General features: G+C 31.8%; 1 protein-coding gene across 1 annotated transcript in view; it reads left to right on the top strand.

The window, feature by feature from the left end:
• The first annotated feature begins 4,634 nt into the window (after window positions 1-4,634).
• LOC128991921 (nose resistant to fluoxetine protein 6-like) overlaps window positions 4,635-16,095 on the top strand; it is a 69,912-nt gene continuing 58,451 nt past the window's right edge. The window contains exon 1 of the mRNA XM_054415206.1: window positions 4,635-5,228. Within this exon, the coding sequence (XP_054271181.1) occupies window positions 4,682-5,228 (547 nt within the window). The 5' untranslated portion in view covers window positions 4,635-4,681. The remainder of the gene's footprint in view (window positions 5,229-16,095) is intronic.

The following is a 16,095-nucleotide window of genomic DNA, read 5'->3' as shown; positions in this document are numbered from 1 at the left end:
TTGTATTTGACTATTTGTTTCTTGTTATTTAACCAATATCAAATTAGTTTAATGAAATGGAACGATCTATGAACTATGTTGTTTACTCTAGTTGAGCAAAGATCAAACCAACTATAAAATGTATTCTGAAATAAAATAGAACGTGCAGTAGACAACAAGGTGCTCAAACAAACGACAAAAAACATGAAACGGACATAAAACAGATGTTAAAATAGGGCGAGAAGTCCTCTAGCACTATCCTAGTTAAACATACTCCTTTGGAGAATCGAAGTCAATGCTTCGTCGCAACCGCGTTACATTGCTTTGGTAAACAACACAAACATGATCGCTAACCAAAGACCGTGAAATATTGCTGACAAACTAGAAAGCAAGCTGTGAGAGTCGGTCATTGAAATTCAAGAGGGAGTTTGTAGCAAACAAAGAGGCTGTTTAAAGAGAACTACCAGCTTTCAGCGTCCAAAGCACTTGACTAACCGGCCGGAGATTGGTCAAATAGAGAGGTTTTTGTCTCCTGTCAGTGACAAGTGCTACTTTCCTCATTAGCTCCAGGAATATATTTAACATTGTTGTCTAAATTGACCACTCCAGCAAAAAGAGAAGGAAATGGTCAGTAATAAATTGCAGAAATGTTGTTAGATTTTTCTATGTTTTTCCAAATTCTTTTTATTATTTTGTATGCCTATATTTTTTCTACTCCTCTGGCTTTAATAATGATTTTTGCAATAAACTTATTAAACCCTTGTCTAGTTACTAACACCACCCTGTTTCCGGTTGCATCAATTATTAATAGCCAAATAAATGGTGAATTGCATCAGGCTTCATAATTGATAACGTTCGCAATCAACCCAGTGACCTCCAGAATTGAGGTTGTGTTTACCTCCGTTTATGCGTGCCTAAGGACTCTTTCATCCACTCAGATTTCGATCTTGTCGGGAAAGTATTCATTGTGCAGTATAATGCTGTAATTAATGTAGGTGTACGTATATCTTTTTTTGATATAAGATCTTCAATGTTTTTAAGGTGAGCTTATAGGAACCCAGACAACTTCGAAGGCTAAAACATGATTGCAATACATTTCCTATTTTGGAATTATAATTTAAACTTGTAGCCTACCATTTATTTTTTCCCGACCCAAACTCTAAGGACCACAAACTTATGAGATTTTAAACCTGGCTGTCCAATATTAAAACTGTACGAAGATAAGCCTAAAATCCGGCGATAGCACAGTTAAGTTTCAAGAACCTTGTGGGGCCTTTTAGGGTTGATGCTTGAAACGGTATGGATCTGTGAAGTATATGTTGTAATAACAAATAGGAAATCCACGTACAAGATGATCCGAGTTGGGATCAAAGTATACCAACACCATCAATCTGAATTAGAAGTATGTTAAACTACACGATTTTTCTTCTCTTTTGTCGAAAACAGCCACCTTAGTCGCATCACACTCAAACGTCACGAACTAAAGAAGAAGAAATAGCTATTTACCCTATTAAATAACACAAAATAAAAAGCATCTTGTAACCCTCCTCAAACGCCACGAGGGAAGAAGAATCTCATCATCATCCCTCTATAACATTACGGCCTTTTAGACAGACTTCCAGTAACCATCTCAGGGTAGTAACTGGACGTCACTTCTTCAGCCTCATCCCTCAAGGACAGACCTCGGCTACTGAGGTCAACGATCTACCGTATCCAGGGAGTCAGGAGCGTCCTCGGTTACGTTCTTGCTTTTCACTTTCTTTCGTTGCATGATCGCCGTCACTTTCCAGCCTCAGTCCGTGATAGGCCGTCGCGCCGAGTGTAGCCTACAATACGCTTATCTGTTAACACTACTTATTAAAATAGGTAAATATTTTATCACGTGGAAATAATTTACGCTTTAAAATTTGTATTGTTATTTTTGTAGAGTAAAATATAATTTACAGTAGTGCAGTAAGTTGTAAGGGTAGATTAAGTTGATAGGCCGTCACGCCGGGCGTACAATACGATATTTTTGTGAGAGCTTATTGAAATAGGTAAATATTTGTTGAACTGTAGTTGTATTTGAAAATAGTTAATATTTACGTGAAATTACGAACATTATGAGATTTTTAGTTTTAAACTAAGTAGGATATTGCAAAAAAATTCAAACACAGTAGACTTGTACGAATTTTGGCATAAGTTATATAAGTTATATAAGTCAGATAAGTGATTTTTCTAGACACAAAAGTTGATTTATATTACTGCAAAAGAGGTTTATTTTACTTTACAAAATAGTTTTCGGGTTTGTATATTAAATTATAATTCACGAATCGCAAAGCTATTCATATATATTTTCTTTAATTTACCATCAAATTAGTAATTATTTAAACTAGTTATATGATTAAAGTAATTTTAAAAGTAATTCCTAAAAAAATATTTTCCCAGTAGAATTAGTTGCACCTTAATACAGAACATTAAATTTTTTATGTCGATTAAAAACATTTTCCTAAAATACAAAATACTCCCTACTTTAGAATAGTACTTTATGTAGCAAAAAAAATGGTTTAAGTTTAGTTTTCCAGGGTTGACTGTTGGTTACAACTACCTTTCTAATTTCTAATTAAAAAAGAGGATTTGAATAAGTAATAATATTATTAACATTTTGGGATAAACCTTTGATTGGAGTCTTTAGTTTTAACTACTTGGAAATCATTGAAGCGTTCGAAATTGAACTTGGAAAGTATTTTAGGTTTAATGAGCCAGCAGTTTTAAATCTATTACATTGGTTGTCACAGTAAACCCCCATCAATCCACTCAACATTCCTCAACAGAAAGTTTGGTAACATTTCGGACAAATGCACGACCTTTTTCTATAAATGTAGTTTTACAGTATAATAAACTCAATTTAGTAAACAAGAGATAAAAAAATTCAATGTGGTAATGTGGAAAAAAGGCAGATAGCTGCCTTTCTCCATTTTAGGTGTATTTTGTTTTATTCCGGACAATAATAATTAGTCCGGATTATTGAGGGTTTACTGTACATTGGTATAGTTTTTTACACACATTATTATTCCTAAGATGAACAGTGATATAATACATACCATTTCAACTTTAAATGATTAGTAATGCATTTAAAATACGGATAAAATTGGATTATTAACCAGAAAAAAGACTGTATGCAAATTTTGAAATTTGTACAGCATTTCACCAACCAATATCTTGGTCTTTAAGATTAACGATGCTAATGGGGTAGAAAAAAGCTAAGCTAGTCAGGTTTGTCCCATTTTACAACTAAGAATCGTAATATTTCAGCTGTTTCTTATTCGATCTTTTTGAACTTGGTATCGTTTGATAGGGAATTAAAAATTCCAAATAAAAGTGTTCCTGGAAATTTTTCATAAAATCAGCCATTTTTTAGTCATTTCGAAATTGTATGATGAATCGAGATGATTTTTTTATAACTTGGGTCTCTATTACAAAATACATTCCAAGTTTCATAATGATCGGTTGAAAAACTTTTAAGATAAAAATGTTAATGTGAAAAAAACAAAATGGTGAATATCTGGCTAACGAAGCGATTTTGGAAAACATGTTATTTTTTATTTTCTCTTTTTTTACCTATAGAACCATCTATAGCATTTCCCGGAGTTTGGCTGTTTACTTACGGGACACCCTGTATAATACGTGAAAGTGATTTATACGAAACCCTACTCCTCCGTTAATAATGTACGGATTTTTACAAACGATGTGTCAAAATTAAGTATTTTTTGTGTAGACACCCCCTTTCTGTAATAAAAATCCTTGGGCTTTGCCCTACAGGCCATCAAAATCCCAATGTATATCTTATGAAGAAAATATTTAGTTTACTTAAACTGACAAATAATTTGTATTAATTGCATACTAAAACAGCTGTTCATATTTAACACATGATACACACAAGAGCGTTCTTTTTCAGAGTTGATTGATGACATTATCTTTAAGTTGACTCTTTTAAGTCATCGGAAATTATGGCTGTTATTCGTTTTGAAATAACGTCCCCAATACTTTGCAATTGCTTGAATTCGAGCAACAGGTGCACTAGTTTTCTTATAATGTATGATAGGCTTTTGATATATGGTACTAACAAATCAGCTGATCTGATAAGTAACAAGGGTATACAGTACGTGTACAGATAATCATTTCCAGCTTATCCAGCTTTAAATATGCACCTAGGTGTTCGTCCTTGGTGGAACGAAAACATAGGTGTGCTATTTCCGTCATATGCTGACCGTCGGGTGACATATTGTTTAAAATATCGGTATATTGCAAGCAAAAATCACCTGATTGTATTGCCATAAGTAGGCCTATATTTGTTTTTATTTGATTGTTATAGTTTTTTTCTAAATGATTAAAAAATAATGTTTGCAATCTGGGTGACGGTCAGCATATGATGGGAATAGAATAGCACACCTATGTTTTTCCTTCCACCATGGTGTTTGTCGATATTTGGATTGGTTGATTGATTGTTTGGCTTTACCACCTGTAGGGCGCAAAACTAACTGGTTGGAGTTGGAATTTTGTGTGACTTAAATTCAAGCTGTATTCATATTCATCTTAAACCATGCACCTTTCTGTGCATATCTGTCATAAAATAATTATATTTATGGTAAATTTGTTTTTTGTTTCAGGCCCGCTGGTTGTCCACGCAAGATCGTGCAGGAATGGTATAGCGGCCGTCACAATGAAGTCTGTTTTAGTTTCGTTGTTGATTCTCGCGTCTCGGGTGATCTCCTCGCCTCCGCCCTCCGGGGTGAACGTGACCGACGACGTCGAGCTGGCCGGGGACTCTGAGGAGGTGACGGTCCACTACGACCTGGAGGACCTTAGGACCACAGTGTCCGAGAGACGCGCACTGGACCTCACACCTCCCGCGAACGCCAACGCGTACAATGACGACCCTATCCTGAAGAGATTCGGAAGCGACTACTTCCTCAACGAACAACACAACGAGACCGTCCCTGTGTCGACAAACGCTCCTGGCGTGATTCAAAAAGTTTCTAGAAAAACCGCGGTCGAGGATAAACAGTTCCAAGATAGACAGGATTTCGTACCCGATCGTGAGGTCAATCCGAACATTAGTGGAGTGAACTGGCTGCTCAACATATTCAATCCCCATCACTGGAACCCGGTGTCGCTCCCCGGCAGTGAGAACATATCCGACGGGTGTACGAGAGATGTGAGAACCTACTTGAGGGCGCTGAGGAACGGCACCATCTGGGCGGCAAAGAGTAAGTTCACTACTGTATTTATAAATTATTAATATTATAAGCTGGAAGCTTTGTTTAAATATCTGAAATAGAAGTGGTGTTAATGTTCGCGGGTTTCATTCGCCTCACAAAGCGACTTTGTACTGTTAACGTGTCAACTCGTTTTTTGTTAATTGAATCTGTTTTATTTTTTTCATTCGGATGAAAAATTTGATTGATAATAGTAGGGAGAGATGCAGAGTTTCATGAGGGGAGCATGGAGGGAGTATGGAGGGAGTATGGAGGGAGTCTGGAGGGAGTCTGGAGTTGAGTGAGAGTGAGAAAGTGAAAGCGAATTATAATTAATCTGACGTTTGAAGTTAGTCTATGAATTTTGTTTCGGTAAAGTGAACGCTAAAACAATCTTGCAAAAGATTCCAGTTTTCATTGAGTAAAAAGTAAACACTGAACATGGACATAGTTTGATTTTTTATTTTGTATGTTTGTAATATTAGTTTGAATATAAATCATTAATGGCTGTAGTGAGTGCACCAATAGACTGTCCATAACCAGCTGGACAATGATTTTTTTTTAATAGTATACATTTTGTTTTTGTTCACTCTAAGTTGCTATAGTTTCCAAATAAGTTCATTCCTGGGTTTTATAATTCATACACTTGTGTTTTTCGTCATGCTTATTTAATTTTATTCTCTGTCAGTTTCTTGAATCGTTTTATTATAAAAGTAACAAAAATGGTTAAAGAAGAACCTACTTCTTCAATTACCAAGGGTTAAAATAATATCACCTCAATGAGTTCAATTTTGATTTATTAAAATAATATTTTCTATATGTTCACTCTTACTTAAAAATATATCACCAAAATTATTTATGCAACCAAAATATCGCATGATGTAAAAAAAACCTAATGGGTTTGAAAAAAGTACTACAGTGTGTGTTATTATGAGATTAATTTACACCCTATCATATAGGAAGATAAGAGTTTATCAAGCTTTGATACAAATGTATAAAGTGTTATTAATATTTAAACAATTCACATCAAAAGGTAAAGTTCGACAAATACTGTTTATCTTGAAACGCACATATTATTGTTTTACCGGCTCAAGGACAAAAATTTTGTACTAAATGTAACATAAAACAATATTACTTGGAACAGAGCAATGTTTTTGAGTTTATTAATTTGTTTATTCAACAATATTATCAAAAGTGCATGGTTTAAACAAACCTATAATGTCTCAGTCCTTATGTGTACTACTAAACATCGGAATCAAGCAAGCATTTACTGTCATTTTGCTGCTCTACATGAGGTTTATGTGTTTAATATTTGACTTAGAGTTACATTTTTGGTTTACATCTGTTTGAAAATAAATTATAATTTTTAAAATTAACTGCAAATATTACTAATTGAGAAGTTATAAAAACATAATTTTACATACCAGATTAGTTTTAAAAGTTTCAATCAAATGTTTTAAGTTACTAAGTGAACATTTTTCAATTTGTTGTCCTAATGTAATGTAAATAATCAAAAATATTCTTTTAAGTAAAATAATAAACCTAATTTTGGTAGAGTTTGTTACTGATTATTTAAAAATGTGTTATATGAACATGAATTTACTGTTAAAATATTATTTACAAATCTTTCACGTTGGTTTATTGTACTCAAAACCAATGAAAGAATTACACATATTGCTAATATTTGTTTACTACTAAGTAGACTATTTGAAACACTGAATGTATGTTTTGTAGACATACACAAAGTATTTAATAGTAAAGAACCCGCATCAACAGAAGAAGCAGCACTAAAATAAAAATGGTCAGGTAATATCTATAGTGACTGAAATGTTACCCTTTAAATGAGCAACGTTAGTAAAAATTTACTCAATATTGTAAGGAAAATGGAATAAAACAAAATAAAAAAACTTTTGAAACCATCGTAGAGTGTTTATTTTCAAGTTTAGACTGCACATATAAGTTTAAAGTTTTACATAGACTTTTAAGCACATAGACATTTGCTAAACAGAACAGACCTTTTTTCATATGTTATTTTGTACAATTTATCAATGCACCATCTAAACATTCTAAACTATTCATCGCTAAATACACAATAAATTCTGTATATTTGAAACATTCAAACTAAACAGTTTCAACTGTTGGGTTAGTATAATCTACAAGTGGAAAAACTGATTTATTACAATGCATGACACTGATACATTTGACTTATCTGGTACATGAAACATAATATTATACCTACACCTGGTACAAGGTTTTAAACTAGTTACAAAATCATTCAACCTGTGCGGTTAAAATTGTAAACAGAACTAAAATATGAAGTAACATTTTTGTTTCTATGATAGGCTCACTAACTTACTTATACAATAAATCAGCATCTTAAAAAAAATAGACCAAACTATTTACATCATTTTAAGTTCATTAAATAGTTAGCATACAGTAAAACAATTTCTAAACGTGTTAAACGTATAAAGTATAAAGTGTCTGCACTATAATGTTGCTGAAAAGCTGTTATTTTCTTTATGTTATCGCATAGTATAATTCTTTGTTATCTAAAACAATAGGTAAACAAGTTTCATACACAATGAAATTTAGAGATCAAACTCTAGTAAGTTGTTTTACCTAACAATTGAAATTCATTATTGGTGTTGTAAATAATTTGTTAAAGATTCACTAAAATACAAAACGCAACAAAATGATCGACTATAAAATAAAGTTAAAATTGTATTTATAATAAAAAAAAGTTCAACAATTAGTACAGTAAAAAATTATGTAAATGATTAAAATAAAAACCTGTTAATTTACAAACATTTAACATGATTAAAATTGTCATTAATATCCAGAATAGTATTTTATTTGGATACACTATTTTTTTACTTACACATGTTCTATCTAAAAGTTAATCAATTTGACCCTAGCTATTTAGCACACTATTTTTTATAGTTGTTTGTCATTAAATTTAGCGCATCAAATATAGTTATTCAAAGTTGTAACAATTGTAAAACCACATTTTTACATCGTGAGAATTTTTTTTGAAAATGTATGAGTTGAAAATGTACAACATAATATAATATAAGTAATAATACCTCAATTATTTAAGTATATAAACATTTTTCAACCCTTAAGCTCTTAAATAATGAGTAAAACACTTAATAATTAACGATTGCTGACTGTTAAACATTACTGTATTTTATGGTGCCCATACGGAAGAGTATTTACACCGTCTGCACAAAGGTGACGTTTGAAGTCATAACCACTCAGTGTCAATTTATTCTCCCACTTTGTCTTGACGTCGTGTCTGTATGACCGGAAAGTTGTGTTCATAGTATACCAGTCCTCATTTTCCATTATACATCGGCGGTAGTCTTCGGCACGAAGGATTTTTGATACTACTGGCTTGGTGATTCCTTTGCATTTCTTTATAGGATCTTGTACTTCATCTTCTTTTACGACGCAATATACTTTAGTCCTAACACCCAAGAACTCTTGAATATATGTCCCGTTAAGTTCATCTTTAAACTTTCCTAATACTTTTGCATTGTCAGGTTGGTATGCTGGGTTGTTTTTTGGTAAACTACTAGTGTCGAGATGATAGACAATTGGCAAAAAACTCTCATACAAATCAGGAGTATATACTTCTATGACAAAACTGTCCGTGTCCATATATATGAGGCGTACGTTATCTTCTCCATAGTGTGGGACTATTACCTCGTAGTAGAATTTGTACATGAGTTCTTTGCTCAACTCAAGGATACACATCCCAACATAAAGAGGTTTCTCAAGAACTATGTTTTCTTTCGCTAGATTTATACCAACCATAGTTTCAGAAATAATTGTTCGGTGCAAGAAATTTGGTTTTGCAATGAGTTTTTCAGCCTTTCGTTCACTTGTTGTTAGTTTGTAGTTCAATCTCTTTCTTACGTTTTCCATTGTTTTTCCAAAAACCGAATTGTTGTACAGTTTGAAGAGATCCTTTTCAAAGTCATTTTTGGCAGTCTTCCGTAGGTTGGTGTTTAGATCTATGTATGGTTTGAGCCAGGGAGATTGGTCAAACCTTACTACTCTATGAATTTTGGTTACTTTCAGTCCATGTTTGAGTGCCTGTTTTAATATGCGATAGTGGGCGATGTAATTCTTCTTATTTTCTAACGTGGTTAGTAGTTTGGGGTGTTTTGAGCCAGGTGTGGATTTCCTTTCACAAAGGAATGGGAGATCTCTGTGCTGATCGTGAAGTGACTGTGGGTATTCTATGTCCACCTCAAGTACGTAACCCACATTGCTTTCATCTGACACAGTTTCTATGTTAAGGCAGTCAATTTCGTCCCTGTCTAACCATCTAAATCCCCCTGTTGGTAGGTATTGAGATTGAGCCCATCCATACAAGTTGTTTGCATCCACATAAGTTAAATATTTGGAGCGTTTTGAAGGGTCGTAGCCTGCACAATACCTATTATTAGCCACTGATCTTCGCTTCATGCACTGTGAAATGCCTCCACGTATGCCATTTTCAAAAAATAGGTAGATATCATGGTCCTGAATTGTTTCAAGTTTTATATTTGTGTTCTTCAGCATACAGTCCCATGAATATGAAGGCAGGGTGATGTAATAAGCAGGATCCAGCTGATGTGATTTTAGACTTGCATCTCGGAAATGTTCGAAGATGTCTGTAAGAAGGAGGACATCAGTAAGGAGGTACAGATCAGAATACTGGCCTAAATCTTTGATGTTGAAGGCTTTCCAGACATCTTCAGCGTGTTTATAATCCTGTTCAGAAATAGTCTCTAAAGTGAGTTTGTTGTAGAAGGCTTGTCTAGGTGGGAGTTGTGTTTCTTGAAGTTTCTCCACTGAGGAGATGTATGAATACGGAAAGACACCTTTGCGCGTGAGAAGTGTAAACTGAGTGGGATCTGGAAATCTGCGTTTAGTTTCTATGAAACATTCATGAGGAAGGTTGTCTGCTAGTTTAGAGAGGCTGGATGGGAGGAAGCGCAAGGTATCAACAAATCGAAGTTTAAGAATGCCTCTGTTTGCTTTCTTATAAGGGATATACTTGGTGAAACTAATATATTTCTCCTCAGAATTTGCAATCACAGAGACTTCTCTTTCATCATATCCAAGTTCTTTGATAATAAAATGTGAATCGTATGATAGGTTGTGAAAATAACAGTTGATTGTATTTTGCTCTTGATGTCTGATATTGCAACTTGAATGAGCAGCACCTCTATATGTATATGGGATGGAGTGCATATGATCCCTTACTTTGGGATCTTTATCAGAAGTAAAACTCAGACCACAAATATAGCACTGGGTGGCAGCAATGTGAGCTGCTTCCTCTGCTGGGGTTAAGTTGGGTGTCATACGCCTTTCTTTGTAGAGTTTGTCCCCAATTTTAAAAACATCTTTGTTAATGGATTCAACAAAGTGCTTTGCTGCATTTGTACCTCTATATAGACGTACAATTGGATCAGAACTACTAAGAGAATCTTTGATCAAGTAACAGTAAGAATGAGGTTCATGTGTATGGGTAATAGAATCTGAATCCAACATGTCATTTGGAATAAGACTGCATTCAAAATCAGCATAAATGGCAAATCGCACACGTTGGCTTCTTTCAGGATGCTTAAATGAAATGAATGGATCAGGAGAAAGATCTAGACGGAGCGGAGTTCTTGAAGCGCAATAACGTTGGTGTTCAATCAACCTCTCTTCGCCACTTAAACCTAACTTGTTTGGCCTGTTTTCAAAGTAAGCAAAACATCTCTTGCAAATTGATATTGGATTATTTGTTTTGGTCAGTTGAGATTTTATTGCTTTATTAAAATCTCGTATGTAAACGTAATGAGTTCCTGAATTCTCGTTTGTCAAGAGGAGGAGATCACGATGGTCAGGTAGTTCCTTATTGGAAATCTTCAAAGGATACATTTTGTTTTCTTTATCGAGGCCAAATACGTTGATACTAATATTGTTGTCTCTCTCAAATTTCGATATATCGTTCAACTTGACTGGAAAATCTATTGACCCCCAGTTATATTTTGTCTGTAATTCAGGTGTGTAGTTAGCGGGATATCTGGCATCACCTTGCACAAATTTAGCTAAAATGGAATATTTAAAGCAAAAGTCGTCCAAATTATAAACATTAATAATGCCAGCGTATTTTCTTGGTGAAGGTATATAAGAAGCTCCTTTTAAGGGGTTGTACTTATTCACACGAATTTCAAATTTTTTAACTTTTACAAACGACCAGCCTGATCCTTTAAAATCACATTCCTCTTTCTCTTTTACTAGTTTATGGAACAGTTCTGAGCACAAACTTTCAATATCCGTGGTCTTGAGCAGTGGTGTATTATTGGTTTTGAAGTTCTTAAGACATGTCTCACCTTTAGTATTTACAAATACACACTCTACAAAAATATTTATCTTAGAACAGTTGTATGTTGATTGAACAGTCTTCACTAGTTTTGTCACATGTTCAAAAACAAATGTTAAGAACAGAGGAAAAGTAAACTGGCTGCCATATTTGCGTTTTAGTTCATAAGTCACCAAACGAGAACTGAAGGCTTTTTCTGTTTGCACAAATCCATTAACTTCTCTCTTAGGTGCTACTGAGACATCAGTAGAATCCATCTGATATTTGCCTGGATCAGTAGTTTGATTTGTAGACCCTTGTTTTGATGTGGTAGGTATGGAATCAGCCGTATCAAAAGGGACCGATCGTATTTCCCCCCTTTTTGCTGGACAAACAAACCTTTTGTGATTTAAGAGTTTATCCTTGCGTGAAAGAACAGCTCCACAGTCCGTACAAACAACAGAATCTGTAACAAATAAAACACCTATAAATTTCTAGTAGACAAGTTTTGTTGATTCAAACAAAATGTTACATTGAATTTAATAATAGTTTTCAAAACAATTAAAAGTACTAAGATAATGTTAGCTGTAATGTAGGTTTAACTTATGCAGTTATTTTCATCTCTTTGTTTGCAGCATCTTCTCCCCGAAGCTTAAGCATTAGTTCTCACTAAAACTTCTTGTACCAACACTTCATTTGTACTGAATTGTAACTGGCATTATTGTCGTTGATGTAAGTAAATAAAGAAATTTAGAATTGAATTTTTCTATATATTACTTATAACATTTTTATAGATCCAATAAAATGTTTAGTAACAATTATGTAAAAAGTAAACAACTCTAAGAACTTTTAGTTTATTGGTTTTACGTTAATGCTTACTGAGTTAAAAAAAAACAAAAAAAAAAAAAAAAAAAAAAAAAAAAAAAAACTTAATAATGTGTGACACATCAATCGATCTATGCTTAGCTCCATCACAAACCACATTGGTACATAAAAGTATGTACTATTTATATACATTCTGATTGCTTAAATTCAAAATGTATAGTGTTTATTCTTTTAAAAATACTCTAACACTTTGATTTTTATTTGTTAAGATTTAAAATATTATGTAGACCTAAATACATTTTCGAATCGTAAAATCTTACAAAGATATTCAGTTAAGTGTTTGGTAATTATTGTAGTAACAAAAAAAAAAAAACTAAAATAACGTATGACATGAATAACTATTTGCACTTTAAATCCATGATATTTACTTTGCTTAAAAAAATATGTGTTTTATAATATTTTTGAAATTTACCCAAATGTAAAATGTAGTATATAAATTGCTCATGGATAACTTCTTACTCGTAATAATCTTTAGCAGAAAATAATTTTTCACAAAGACATTTAAACCTAATTTATAATTTTGTTTATGAATCCAATAACTTTATTGTATTAAAGTAGAATTTAAATATTTCTTTACCATTAAAATATAACTCTATATACAATTTATGGTGTTGACCTTTTTTTTATATATCAGTTTAATATTTATGATTACAACTCACATTTGCAAATAAAACTAAGTATAACCTTGTGATTAGTAACATTTAATTTATACAATTTCTATTTGTAAAGGGGTAGTTATAGTCACTATGAGTAAGTAATAATTTGAAATGTTATGCTATATAAGTGGTGGTTAATTTTTAAGTAAGTTGAATACTTTATAATGTGGATTTGTATCAATGTAAAAAAATAGCTTTTGGACAAACAATTTTAGTTTTACATTAAACGATTTTTATAAAAAAAAACTGCAAAGTTTTCCATTATATTATTCAGATTAGTTAACATTGAATATTCATTAATACGTCAATTAAAAAATTGCAAAAAATTTAAAAGCAACTATAATTTAAATTATATTTTTAGGCTTAGTTAAATGTTTACCACTATACTTTAATAAGTTAATCATCAACATTTCTTATTAGATGTTGGCTTAATTATTAATACAATTAACTTCTTGTATAATAATTTTGGTTGAAAAATATGCAACAATTTATTATTTATTTATGGAATTTATTTAAGAAGGTTGAAATAAGAAATATTATAAAAGCTGTTTTATAATGCCTATGAAATAGTCATTTTTTTATTTAGTGAGTAAAATAAAATAAAGTAAAACAAAAATAACGTCTAATTTGTATTTAATAAGAAATTATTAAAAGGATAGCCCCCCCCCCCCAAAATGGTTAGGCTATGTTATTAATGTATTCACAACATATCACATTAGGTATATATTTATTTATCTTAACAAAGTACGGAATTGTAATTTTTTTACAGTAAGCACTATAAATTTACATATTGTGTTAGCTTTAAAGGTAGCATTACGAAAAATTAAAAAAATGCATGGACCGTTACCATTATATTTATGATTTAAGAATTTACATTGGAATTTTACCTTCTTCATGAAGCTTCATGTGTCTCTTCAAGTTCCGATGAAACGTAAAAACTTTGTCACATTTCTTGCATTGGAAACAGGCTGAAGAAACATTTGTTGGTTCTTCCTCCGGGATTTCATTTGTAAGGTCAATTGTCAATGAGTTTGTATCATCCAATGCAGCCATTTTCTCAGTTTCTAAAACATAAATTTGGTGTTAACGTTTCATTTACATAAAGAACCTATCACTTTTAGATATTGCATTATCCTATATATCCTGTTGTTAAGCACAGAAAAGCGAAAAATGTATTTTCATTGATATAACATTTTAATATTGTTACTAACGTTTTAACTAATATTGCTTAAGTATTTGTATGTTAATGTTACCAAATTTATAAAGTGTAAATGTTAAGTACACTGACTTTGATTTTTTAATGTGGTAAAACATCTATTTAATATCACAAACACTTTCATAAGTATTCTTTTACCTGTAATGTTTTTTATCACATGCTGGGGGTTTTGCTCTGTCAAAGAGCTTTCATTGATTTTGAAACTGCTAATTGGAGGTGCTGTAACGCATTTTGATACCAATGCCTCATCCACTTTGACACGTTCTGTAACAAAGAGCAAACTTAAAAAATTTCATCTGAGAAATTTAGCATTTTACAATTATATGTAGTAGTTCCTGATTTGTTTGTTTTTCAATTACATGCTCCATTTAATATATTCACTGGGTTTTAATTTTAAATGAAATTACACTATAAATATCCAACCAATAAATCTCATTACTAACATTTACTGTTATTTACTCTTGAGTTTGAAATCGTCCTGGTTTACCAGTAAACGTCATATAGACAAGTTTAAAATATATTTATTTGCAGATAAATTAGCTTTCAACATTTTTAAGTGTAATTATTTTTTTGGATTAAATAGACACTATTTGCTACAGGATTTTTTACACTACTATCTTGTTCATAAACAGGCAATCATATTAAATTTTGCTAAAAATTAATTTCACTTTCGTACCTACATTTTAGGTTAAACACCATCAGTCTTTGTTGGTATCCATCCATTTAGTAAATACATATATATAGGCTAAATACTTATATAGCTTGATCTGGAATGTTTTTTGTAAGAAATTTATGTATTGTTTTACTTACTGGAATGCACATAAAGATGATTTTGAAGAGCATCTTTACGAGTAAAGGTTTTGTCACATTCGTAACATGAGAATATATTATCCACACTTGGGTGTAAATGTTTCCTCATGTGGCGATGAAGATTGTCCTTGCGTGTAAACTGAGTGTTACAAACATCACACTTAAACGCCATGTTTTATATCTGTAATATAAAATATAAATATTCAGTACGCTCTGCAAATAAAAACTTTACAGTATATCGTTTGTTCAAAGCTTGTTTATGGTTGTATTCCTGAAAGACTGCTTTCCCCCATTGATCAGTTTGACATACCTGTTATTATTTAATTTAAAATAAAAATAAAACAAAAATATTGTTAATAGGATATGGAAAATATTAGAACTGGCTTCCAACAATAGTTTATAAATAATCATAGTTTCAGTGGGCGTAAATGTTATTGCTTTCTTAATAAATAGAAAATAGACACTCTATTTCACAATAAAATGTTATTATGTAAACTTAAATGTATAACATTTTATGTTAAAATGTTATTTAGCATGCTTAAAACCTTTTTTATTATTGTATTTTCCTTTTATTATCTAACTATCCTAATTTGAAATATACCAAAAAACATGAGACCCTGGTGGTAGGTAGTCTTTCTTGGAAAAGTAATTACCACACTAAATTAACACTAAGTTAACTTAGTCATAGAGATATTTTTTCAAAACCTATATTTATGTTTTTTATGTCCAACCTACGAAATCCTTCATAACAAATCCTTCATAATACCTTTTAATTAATAGTATTATTTTTAAAATATCTTTCTTACTTAACATCTGATTAATAAACGTCCTCATAAAATGATGTACCAAAATTATTTTCTTTAGTTTAATGTTTTCTAATTTAAGTTTTTTACGTTACATGTGTTAGCTATATTTACATCCTACTCTTTCATGTAATTGAGACAAAAGCATATAAAAATACAAATTTTG

This window comes from Macrosteles quadrilineatus, unplaced genomic scaffold, assembly GCF_028750875.1.
Source record: "Macrosteles quadrilineatus isolate MER2022 unplaced genomic scaffold, UCM_ALF_1.0 Scaffold_4__1_contigs__length_99947679, whole genome shotgun sequence".
Taxonomy (NCBI): Eukaryota; Metazoa; Arthropoda; class Insecta; order Hemiptera; family Cicadellidae; genus Macrosteles; species Macrosteles quadrilineatus.
This window is presented reverse-complemented; position numbering and strand designations above follow the sequence as displayed.